Source organism: Talpa europaea (assembly GCF_964194135.1).
Source record: "Talpa europaea genome assembly, chromosome: 5".
NCBI lineage: Eukaryota > Metazoa > Chordata > Mammalia > Eulipotyphla > Talpidae > Talpa > Talpa europaea.
The window spans coordinates 27,347,686-27,359,973 of NC_140071.1; the positions used below are offsets into that span (position 1 = coordinate 27,347,686).

The 12,288-nt window shown below is 42.5% G+C and overlaps 1 protein-coding gene across 1 annotated transcript in view; it reads right to left on the minus strand.

Annotated features, from left to right (window-relative positions):
- Positions 1–3,797, minus strand: part of CDC20B (cell division cycle 20B) — a gene marked incomplete at both ends in the record, with an annotated part of 35,292 nt that extends 31,495 nt beyond the window's left edge. The window contains 2 exons of the mRNA XM_084233612.1: positions 3,409–3,468; positions 3,735–3,797. Coding sequence (XP_084089738.1) covers positions 3,409–3,468; positions 3,735–3,797 — 123 coding nt within the window. The remainder of the gene's footprint in view (positions 1–3,408; positions 3,469–3,734) is intronic.
- Between the last annotated feature and the right edge of the window lie 8,491 nt (positions 3,798–12,288).

A 12,288-nucleotide genomic window follows, 5' to 3' on the forward strand; every position in this document is an offset into this window, starting at 1 on the left:
TAATCCTCTATTTTTCAGAATACAGAAATGTCTCCATGAGGGTGTAGTCCCATTAAGCACTCTGACAAAGGATGATTTTTTTCTTGTTATCTTCCTAGTAAGTGTAATGAATGTCCCCAGGATATAGATGGGGCTAGTCACAGAATCAAAATGAAATATATTAAAAACCTCATCTGACCATACTGAATCTGAATACTGGGTCCCCAAAGGGTTTCAGTAGCCTCTTGTTTGACCTGCCATTTTTTAAGATTGTGTTTCTGGAAATACCAACACACTTGACAACTGTTGGGTTCATGATCATTGTGTGTAATTGAAATTTGTGGAGCAGCTAACTGCAAATGGGTATTTTGCTGTGATAAAACACAAAATAAATGTTGAAAAAGTAAACTTTCCCATCTCATTCTTATAGAAACATTTTCTTTTTGAATTTATATATTGATTTTCACCTTACCCATTAATCTCCTTATTTTGCCCTTACCTCATGCCATTCTCTCTCTCAATATGGACCAGAAGAATGGCTTTGAAGAGGTATCCCGTATTGAGAGTAAATGTTGGCCTTTTATGTTATTTTAGTTTAAAATAATTAAAACACAAAAGCCAACTCTTCTAAATTTAGTAGGTTTTATTGGTATCAACAAGTGTCTTTCTAGAGAAGATAACATGTTGAAATTTAGCCTTAAAAAACAAAATGAGGGGCCTCCCTGGTGGCGCAGGCGGTTGAGCACAGCGCTGTGAAGCTGTCCGCAGCCTCTGCAGCGCTGATTAGATCCCCGTTGGCATCGGAACAACCCAATGGCAAGGCAGACCTCTCCTGTCTCACCTGCTGCTCCCCTCAGCAGTGTATTTCGTCAGTCTGCCTGTCCTGTTCCCTGCTCTGTCCCTGGTGAATTCTCTTACCCTCCCGCACATCTGGCCTGTACCCAGGTTCTTGTATAAATAAAATAAATCTTAAAAAAAAAATGAAAACAGTATTTACCTGGAAGAGATACTTAAAATCATAAACACAAATATGCTGAAATGGAATGGTATTGGGGAATAACAAAAAGCGGATGAGATTTGAAAAGTAGCAAGATGCCTGAGAATTAAATTTAAATTAAGAAGGCATCTATTTAACCCACTATTCTAAAAATGTTTAAATTTAAATAAACTCAGAATAGAAATCATTTCACAATAACTTATAATTCAATAGTGCAATACATTCCTCCTATCTCATTTAGAGTGTAACTAAGTGACCAGACCAACAGAGGCTTGTTACAAATGCCCGTATCTGTGCCCTGTATGTTGGGCCCCACTACATTTGACACTGCTCCATGGGTCAAAATGGCCTCTGAGAGAATAAGAAAATAAAGTCATATTGATTAAATCATATGCTTTCCAACTCACAAGCTAAATCTCATGTTTTCTACCAAATATAAGTGTCTATGGGTGCTTTGGTGGTGGGTGTGGGGTGTGACATATATCTATTCCCCTAGCCCACTTACAGTGTTGTAAACCAATGTTACCTCAATAAAACAATTAACTTAAAAATACATTGTATGACTGTGATTTTATAGAAAATGAAATGAGGAATTAAAACAAATCTTCCAAACAATTCAACCCCCACTCCCCAAAAATCTTAATATTTTGACATTTTAAGTAAAAATTTTTTACTTGGCTGACTCATCTGGAAAGTTACTTTACTTGTCCCTTTGGCTGATATACACATAAGGTTAGAGAGTCCTACTCTAATGTTGTATTAAACTGGTCATCCAGAAAGGATAGTAAAGATTTGGTTGAAAATTTGGGGAACATTTTAAGCTTTCCATTCCACCCCAAAGTGTCATTATATTCTAAGTTTTATATAAAATATATATATATAGTTCTACAAAACTTTAATGCTGCCTCCAAGTATTAAAGACTCCAAAATATTGCTTAGAAATTTTTTTATATCTAATCGTTTTTTTAACCACTTTATAAAGCTGTCTATTGCATTATAATTGAGTAACTGAGTTGCAATAATAAGTATTGTGATAAATGGGGCCCTACTTCATAACAAAAAGTACACATACACACACATAGATTACTTACAGATTTAAATGCACACTGATGTTCATTGTATATGCAATAAGACAGCAGTTGCATGTTAGCTGATGCCACTCACAGTCGACCAGCTAACAATACACTGCCAACTCATCACACACAAGTCGTCAATGCACTTCACTAACAAGAAGAATTTATCCAGAAGCAAGTGGCAGGGTAGTCGTGGCTGCCGAATTAATCCAAAGCAGCCAGCTAACAATACACTGCCTACCTGACTCAGGTACTGCTGCTTTTCCAGGCCCAGGAAGTCTCTGAGACTAAATATTATAAAAAATAAAACCAGTATTTTGTTTAACCTAGTCAAAAATTATAAAGAACTTTCAGAATACTTACACTTGGGTTTTCCAAAATAGAGGCTTGAATATGAAAATGTTATTATAGTACCAATGAAGTAACAAAGTTGTACATAGTTTTTTTTCTTATTACTTCTACTCCAATTACTGTTTGCTGATCAAAGAACCAGGTGTCAGTAGAAGGCATTAAAATAGCTAGGAGTGATAGTGATACATAAGCTGGGCATAAGACAGAGCTGCAGCTAAGGGAGGGAAAAACTTAAAATTTTTAGGAAATTGGGGGACTTAAATGTCATTTGGTTTTGCCCACTATAAAAGACACCAACCATCTCATTCTGTATTCAATTTATTCCACCACCACTTAAATACAGAAATTCTTAAAGATATAGAAAAATCTTTAAAAATGGTGATGGATTTGAAACTATAGAGTCTGTGAGGTTAAAGGATTCTAAACCATGTAAGCATAGAGAGAAGCAAGGTGAAAGGTGACAAAGAGAAATTAAAGTTGATGAGGGCTGTGGAAGTGGAAAAAGTGAGAAAATATTTATGTTTGCTTTATTTTTACACTGACCACAAGAAAAATTTGTAGCCTTTGGACTTTCAAGGTGAAAAAGTACCAATGGCCATGGACTGTGCCCGCTCTCATTGTCCACCAGATGGCGCCATCTCCCCTTTTTGGCATTGTGCATGCACCAGCCGGCGTGCAACTGTCCAAATGAAACCCTATTACTAAGTCAGCTAGCAATGCTCGGTCTACCTGACACGTGCACGCATCTTCCTTTCCTGTTGAGGTAAAAACCAGAAAGCACCATTCAGAAACAAATGATTACCAATCCTTGTCAAGGATCTTCAGTTCCTTGCAGAATATTTTTTAGCATTATCATTTACTCTGCAGTTAGTGGTAAGCGACTTTTTTTATTTTCATACTTTCAAACCGGCCCATACTTCCCATAGATAGCTTCTTTAGCAAGAATTGATTTGTTCAAGATCAGAATTCAGATCAGACAGAGAACGAGAGCAAGCAGTAGACACTCACCTTAGGAGAAACTTGACTTTTCTTCTTCATATCTTTGGCGAGAGCCCGCATGACATTCTCCTTTGAAAATACAGATAACACAGAGAGATAAACGACTTAGCAAAATCATGTTAGGTGTGGAAAGTTTCTAGGTCCTCAGCTTGTCAAAGCTGTCGCTTTTTTTTTTTTTTTTTAAGCAATCAAACATCTCCAGAGTATAACTAACTGCAGAACTCAACATTTGGACCAGGGTTTAGCGTTTTACACTACGTCTTGGTCCTACACAGGTGTTAAATCGGCGCCTTCGACGAGCTCCCCCGGGGAGTCGGGGCGAGGGTGTGACTCACCCACAGCAGCTGCTCCTCGGTGCGCACCCTGCGCGGGGCCGCGCGCTGCAGCTTCCACTCCATGCCCCAGCCCGGCCCCGCCGGGAGTCTGGCCCCGCCGACGGGGCGCCTAAGGCCCAATCTCCAGAGTCTCGCGCCCCAGGACCATTACCTTTCCACCCCAACCCACATTTCCCCCGCTTCTCCCACCGCTCCTGCAAGCGGTCCCCGGGGTCCTGTTTTAAAAGCCGGGGGGCGGCAGCGGGAGCGGGAATCCCCCGCCGGGCTCCTCATTGGCGGGGCCTCGGTGACGCCCGGGCCGGGAGGGGTCCCCCCGCCGCGCCGCGCCGCGCCCCGCCCCTGCTCCCCGGCTCCCGCGGCGCCCCGACGCCCGCGGGCCTCACCAGCCGCGGCGGGCCCGGGGGCGCCAAGCTTTGCCGCGAGCCGGGGCGGGCTGAGCTCGGCCCCGCGCCCCCGCGCGCCCCGCGCGGCAAGGCCGGGTTGGCGGGCGCAGAAGCGGGTTTCGGGAGTTAACGTTTTTTCTGGTTCTCAGACAAGTGCTTCGTAACAACGCGTCCTGACCCTCTTTGCTCCGTGGCTAACCGCCTTGTTCCCAACCCCTCTCTGCCCGCGAGGGGTCGGAGCCGGGCAGCGGCCCTCGGGCCTGCGTTAGCTGCGGACGTCGACGTGTCCCCAGCGGGCTCGGCGCTTCTTGCTCCGTCTTCAACAGGCAGCGGGCGCGGCGAGGCTGTGCTAACAGAAAGGGGCGCGTCGACACAGTTATTCCAAAAGTCCCCTCGGCTCTCGCCGCTCGGGAGGGGTCAGGTCCCCACGCGAGCTCCGCGCGCTCTGCCCCAACAGGACGCTGGTGAGAAGGTGGAAGAGCCAGTGCCAGGAGGGCTGCTCAGAATCAGCAAGAAAACGGGACAGACCCCGGGCCAAGTAATAAAGGAGGAGAGGATGATATCGGGGGAGGCTGGGTGAAATGGCGGAGCCATCTGGGCTGTGCCGCCTCAGCTGCCCACCTGGTCTGCCGAGAGGTGACCGGTGCCATATGGCAGGAGGGGAAACTGCCTGGGAAACCCCTGAGAGCTGGCAGCAGACTTTTCCTCCCCCATCACCTCCCCCCGACCCCCATTTGACATTGGATTGCTTTCGCTCTAACGCCCGCAATCCGTGGGGTTGCCAATTTTCCTAGGGAAAAGTTTCATAGGGATCAGGTACTCAAAAAGGGGCAGTGATTTAATTTTTTTTTTGAAGCGCTAAACCTACTCTCCTTCTTAATATTGAAAGCAAGAAAAATTAACATCAAGACTAAGACTAACCTTAGGCCAGTTTTCCATCTACAGTGATAAGAGTTAGGGGAAATGCTGCACAATGCAACTTAATCGTCAGAAGAGACTTATCAAAATGCTTGATAGTCAAATAACCCTTGGATTAAAAGATCTCTAAGCTTCACCCACAAAAATTCTGCTTTCCTTGTAATGCATTCAATGCAGTAGCCATTCCAACTTCCAGTAAATCCGTTCAGCAAACACTGAGACTAAATCAAGTGAAATATCATTGGATGAGAGTCAGCTGTATTGTTAAATGACCAGCCTTGCAAATACCAACTGAAATTAGCAATGCATTGGAAATAACATTAAAAACTTTATCTTTGCTCTATTTTTAAATACCATTTTACACTTATGGTAATAACAGATACAAATATCAGAGTAATAAAATCCAATTCAGTTAATGAGCTCATAAACTCATGTAAATTGGGATTTTAAGATTCAAGTTCTTAGATATACTAAGGACAGTGGTTTATTATTTTTGGAATGCATCTATCTGTAAATAACACTCTCATAATTCATAAAAGCCACTAATTCCATAGTCTGTCACACAAACTCTAAATGCCTTTTCCCTCTACTGTGAAGTAGAAAAATATCTTCCTTTAAAAAGAGAATGTATACTTAAATATTCAGGCCTGAGAACTCATCCTCAGATGACGGAAACAGAAAAATCACATTTTGGCAAACACCACAGTACTAACTGTTGCAACCATGTCGCAAAGAATGAGAAGATGAGTGTGCCATGAGGCTATTTGCCTCCCTTAACCGAAAATAAAAGAAAAATCACAACTTTTCTTTGGACAAACCACCCTAACCTGATTAGTAGTCAGCTAATGTTATCATTAATGACACATTGACATCATGTGCCTCCTGACATGAGGCATTGAGAAGGGCACATCACTTTTTGTGGCATATTTGTTAAAAAAAACATAACCTGAATATAATAATGAGAAAAGGACATTTAACAAAAGTTGGCCCACAGTACTCTTCAAAAGTGTCAGTCACGAAGAAAAAGAACAGAAACTGTCACTGATCAAAAGAAACTGAGCAGTTGTGACAAATGTGAGATCCTGGATTGAATCCTGGATCAGAAAAAAAAAAAAAGTGTTAGCTAAATGTGGAAATTTTAATAATATCTGCAGATTAGTTAAGAGACTAGTAGTGATGTTAATTTCCTGGTTAGGATCATTGATTATGTTATGGTCATGCTAGATCAGCTGAACATTTAGCTTCAGGCATCATTAAAGTTTGGGGAAGGTGGGTGAAAGAGATGAAATTCTTTGTACCATTCTCATAATTTTGTATAAATCATTTCAAAATCAAAATTTAACAATGAAAAATATTTAACGTCATGGATCTATATTGATAGAAACACTATGGAGCCTCTTTCTAAGAGAAAATAAACACCCTGTAAATATTTTATCTTAATTTTTATCAAATATGTTTTAGAAATAATGTCTAATTCCAATTTTCCAGCATTTACGCAAAATTTACTCATCTTCAGTGTTTGAGAGTGAGTTTTGCAGATAGATTTGAGAAGGGCTGTGAGGAAGACTTCTCTGCAGAGGCGGGTAGGAAAGATCTCCAATAAGAGGGCAAGGCCAGGGTTAAGACGCAACCTAGGAAGCTGTCCACAGCCTCTGCAGCATGAGTTCGATCCCCGCCAGCCAGGGAGCTACCCACATGGCCCAACAGACCTCTCCTGACTCACCCCCTGCTCCCCTCAGCAGTGTATTTCAGTCAAGCTGCCTATTCTGTTCCCCACCCTGTCTCTGGTGAATCCTCTCACCCCCCCCTCCCACACACACACACCCCATTCCCTGCACCTCTGGCCTGTGCCCCAGCTCTTGCATGCATAAACAAATCTTTAAAAAAAAAAAAAAAAAGAGGGCGAGAGGAAGACAGAAGTGAGGAAAGGCAAAACGGCTAATGTGAAATAACTTTTCATGACTCTCATATCTTGCAGTGTCTCTTGTAAGGAGCAGTGAGGAAAGTCCAAGCAGGTCCCTAGTGAAGGGAAGGAGGTGGATAGCCAAGCTCCCCAAGAGCAGGTTTTTTCAATTGCATTTTTCTATAATATTGTTACATAACTCAGAAATATACTCTGTACAAAGGTGGTTCCCTTCATTCTTTCTCCCAACACGAAGTCTCCTCGGACCTTTGCCAGTGCATTTACCTCCATACGTACGTGTGCACTTAAGGATAGCTTGTTGAGAATCTCCCCACAGAAATGGGATCTTATACTTATCGCTTTACAAGTTGCTTTTTCTATGTCTCTCTATTCAGTTGCTTTTCCAAAACCACGAACCGCCGAGCTAGCTCCCTATACCCAACTCCAACCGTCGGTTCGCTCGCCCCTTGGGGCGCGGCTGCTCCCGCGGGGCTCGAGGTTTGTCCAGAGCCCCCAGCCTCGGGTTCCCGCGCGCCCCCCGCGCCGCCCCGCGGCCGCACCTCTCCCGGCCAGCGCGCCCGGGTTCGCGCCCCGCCTCTCCCGCGCCAGCGCGCCCGGCTCGCGCCCCAACTCCAACCGCCCCTGCGCTAGCTTACTGGACAAAAGGGGCCGTTGGTGTTTTCAACGGTCCCCGGGGCACTGTCCCCCCAGGTGGGGGTTCGGGGGAAGCGCCGCGCTGGCGGGAATTAATTACAAGCCTACGCGGGACCCAGGGGACCACAGGACCAAGGAAGGCGTTTAGGCTTCTACTCTGTTGCGGGGTGGGAGGGTGAGGACTTTAGCAGTAAAGGGGGTGGGAAAGGAAGAAAAGCCGTCGAGCATGTACTGGGCCTAAAAGACTCTCTGAGCTTGTCTGCTCCCCAAAGTAAATAGCTCAGAACAAGTATGGGAAGGAAGAAATGGAACTCAGATTATGAGGGCTCTAAAATATTGTAAGCTTCTGGCAAAGGCCTGCATCAGAGGAATCCTCAATAAAGTAGTCAAAGTCAGGGCTGGTCGCATGACTTCTTATTGATTCAATTACAAGTAGTTTGTGTATATGCATATTTTTTTGTTGCTGCTTCATTTCTAAGTACAGACTCTGTCCTTTAAAATGGATTTATGGGGGTCTCCTTAGTGGCGCAAGGGGTTAAGCATCGCACTATGAAGCAATCCACAGCCTCTGCAGCTCGAGTTCAATCCCCAAGAAACAACCCACTTGGTGCAGCTGACCACTCCTGTCTCACCTGTCTCGCCCGCTGCTCCCCTCAGCAGCGTATTTCAGTCAGTCTGCCTGTTCTGCTCTCCGCTCTGTCTCTGGTGAATCCTCTTCCCCTCATTCACCCCACCCCCTACATCTCTGGCCTGTACCCCAGCTTTTGTATGCAAAAATAAATAAATCTTTTTTAAAAATAAATAAATAATAAAATGGATTTATCTATAATGAGTGAAGATGTGAAACAGATGGAGGGTAAAATTAGCCCAGATAAGGCTTGAAAATCAGATCACCTCCAACCAACCACTTATTTTCTTTAACGCATTTTTTTCCTTTCTGGGAATATTCCTAGGGTAGTCCACATAGAGTAGTAGTATCTAAATAATGTACGTCCCCACAATTTTAAGGCAATATAAGGAAAATATCAAACCGAATTTTCATCATTTTTCAGGTGCACAAAAGAATTATGTAGCATCCAAAAGGGGACATCAAAACAGAAACAGAATGTGTATACTGTGCTCCATATGCCCAGGTACTTATTTATTCTAGTGGGCAGACAGTTTCAACACTGTGCTAAAGTGATAACTTCTCTTCATCATGTTTCTCTAATTTCCCTTCAAGTTGAAAATGTTAGTGTGATATCCTTTTAATTGCATTTTAATGGAGCACCTTTCTAAGAAAAATATTCTTCAGAGATTCTCACAAACCTTAACTTCCTTTTCATTTCCTAACCAAGGTGCACCAAATATAAAAGTTATATAACCCACATGCTGACTTAGCTCAGCACAATGGGAAAGGAGCATAATTCAAGTCCCAGGTCTTGCCTTATGACCTGAGGCAAGTTTCCTCCTCTGGAGACATTAAGTGACCCATCTAGCTCTGAAGTTCTGTGATTAACAATCAAATAAGGGATGTGTGGCAAGAGGGATAGTCAAGGATCTCAACATGAATCTCAAAAGCTAAAATAAGTCAGAGTTAAATAGTGTTCAGATATCTGAGGTACAAAAGAAGCTTCATTAGATTTAGTCCCACATTTACTTTTTCCCATTTTTTCTTCTTATTGAATCTTTTAAGAAAAATTGCGAGACTATTTGGGATTCCCATGGGCCAGTTACAATAATATTGTCAGCTTCTACAGATGAACAAAGTGGTGTCATTTATTGCAAGTAGTATGAAGTTAATTTAAATAACACATTTTATTTACATAATATATACAAAACATCATTTCCACATGTAATCCATACAAAATATTGAAATATTTTGATTTCTTTTTGCATTAAACCTTCAATTGCTGTGTGGATTCCACACTTATAGCACATCTCATTTCATACTATCTGCTACTCAAGTGATCAGAAGCCACATGTGCAGCCTGCATATCCATCAGCAGATAATTGGATCAAGAAGATGTAGTATATGCACACCATGGAATATTATATAGCCATGAGAAAGATGGAAATATGGTCATTTTCAACAAAATAAAGGGAATTTGACAGAATATTGGGCAGCAAAGTGAGTCAGAACAATAACAACATTCTGGAAATTTACATCGTTGACAATTCAAAAACCATTTTCAAAAACCAATAAACAACAATAACATCCCAAGGGCTCTGAGATTAAGAGGAGAGGGGAGGGAAAGGATCAAGGGTGAAAAAAAATTATTAAATTCCACATTTCTTGCCCTTTTACTCACAAGCCCCAAATGAGAGAGTCACACAAACACAGAATACTTTAAACAATGTACTCAGGCCTCCCTGGTGGCGAAAGGGGTTAAGCGTCAGCACTATGAAGTAATCCACAGCCACTGCAGCACAAGCTCGATCCCCGGTCAGGGAGGTGACCCACATGGCACATCAGACCTCTTCTGACTCACCTGCTGCTCCCCTCAGCAGTGTATTTCAGTAGATCTGCCTATTCTGCTCCCCACTCTGTCTCTGGTGAATCAGGTGACCCACATGGCACATCAGACCTCTTCTGACTCACCTGCTGCTCCCCTCAGCAGTGTATTTCAGTAGATCTGCCTATTCTGCTCCCCACTCTGTCTCTGGTGAATCCTATAGCTTGACAGCATGGTGGTTCTGTTATCATTTGTGAAGATATGATAAAGAGCAAAGAAGGATGTCTTTCCTTCTGAAATAAAGATATATATATGTGTATATAATCCAAGAATTATATATATAATTATACATATTATATATATATATATGCTATGTATATATATCAAATCCAAGAAGGAGTCTGGGGAAGAAATCTCATCTTAGGAGACTCCCTGGTGGCACAAGGGTTAGGACGCAATCTATGAGGCAGTCCGCAGCCACTGTAGCACGAGTTCGATTCCCAGCCAGCCAGGGAGCTACCCATATGGTGCAGCAGACCTCTCCTGACTTCCGCTGCTCCCCTCAGCAGTATATTTCAGTCAATCTGCCTGTTCTGTTCCCCACTCTCTTTGGTGAATCCTCTCACCACCCACACCTCTGGCCTGTACCCCAGTTTCTTGTATGCATAAATAAATAAATCTTTAAAAAAATACAAAGTAATTCTGAAAATAATACCCTAAAATGACCAAAAAAAAAAAAAAAGATATAGGGGTTAAGTCTTAGCACTATCAAACTATTGATCCCCAACCAGGGAACTAATCCACATGGCACGGCAGATACATCTCTTGTCTCACCTGCTGCTCCCCCCAGCAGTGTGTTTCAGTAGACCAGCTTGTTCTGCTCTCCACTCTGTCTCTGGTGAATCCTCCCACCCCACCCAACCCCTGCATCTCTGGCTTACATGCCAGTTCTTGTATGAATAAATAAATGAAAATAAATCATGAAAAAAAAAGATATAGGACATAGTCACCATTCCAAAGCCTTCCTTACACACTTTTGCAGTCATGTCATCCTACCTCTGTGTCTAGGCAATTAAAAAAAAAAAAATAAGCCCCTTGTGGCTAATGACTTCCATATCAGACAATGAAACCCCAGAGTTCTAGTAGTATTCCCCTTTTTCCTCCCTCGGGTAATTTAATCTGACCTACTACTGGGGCTTCCTCAACCAATTTTTCATCCACTAGGTCCTATTTTAAGTGTCAGAAGTAAGTGCCTAAGTCCATTTTTTATTTATTATAATGGAAAATTTCCTTATGAGAATGGTTAAAGAAACTAACAAGGAAGACTGTTAAATCTGTTGGAGATAATGCAAAAATGGCATCATTTATATAACTATGATCTAAGTATGATGTTCCAAAATAAAATAAAGAAGTATATTTTATTTCTAATCCATTTTTTCAATGCCTTGCTTCTAAATTTAAAAATTCACAGTTCAGTCATCTGCATTGTGATATTCTCATAATAATCATTAAACTAAAACTAACGTTGTCTTTGTGGTGCCTGACCTTTAGATATTTGACCTCCAATGATGCATTTGCACTAAATTAAATTAAATTTCTCTTTCCAGAAGGTGGCACTATAAACAAAGGAAAGCTGTTAGCGCCATTCACTCACTCAGGAACTATAGGACTATTTTTTTTTCTTAAAGATTTATTTATTTATGCGCACAAGAGCTGTAGTACAGGCCAGAGATGCAGGGGGTGAGAGGATTCACCAGAGACAGAGTGGGGAGCAGAACAGGCAGACTGACTGAAATACACTGCTGAGGGGAGCACCAGGCGAGACAGGAGGGGTCTGCTGCACCATATGGATTTCTCCCTGGCCAGCCAGGGATCGAACTTGTGCTGCAGAGGCTGCAGATTGCTTCATAGTGCTGTGTTTAACCCCTTGAGCCATGAGGGAGGCTCCAGAAACAAGCAATTCTTACCTGAATTGTGCCCAGTTTAGAAAGGCATAAGCCATAAATTATTTTGTTTATAGATACCTTACTGCTCAAAAGGCTAGCAAAATTGGACAATCCTCCAACTTTAACAGAGCAAAATTTAAATACACAGGTTGGCTATGTGCCACAGTTGCTGCCTTTCTTAATGTTTCTCTAAAGAGTCCACAGCTTTATCTCCTACATTTAGTTCCAAAAATGCCCGGAAACTTGAATTGCATCACTCTTCTAGAAAACTTGCCCTTCAGCTGCACCACAAGACTGTCAGATCATCACACTTAA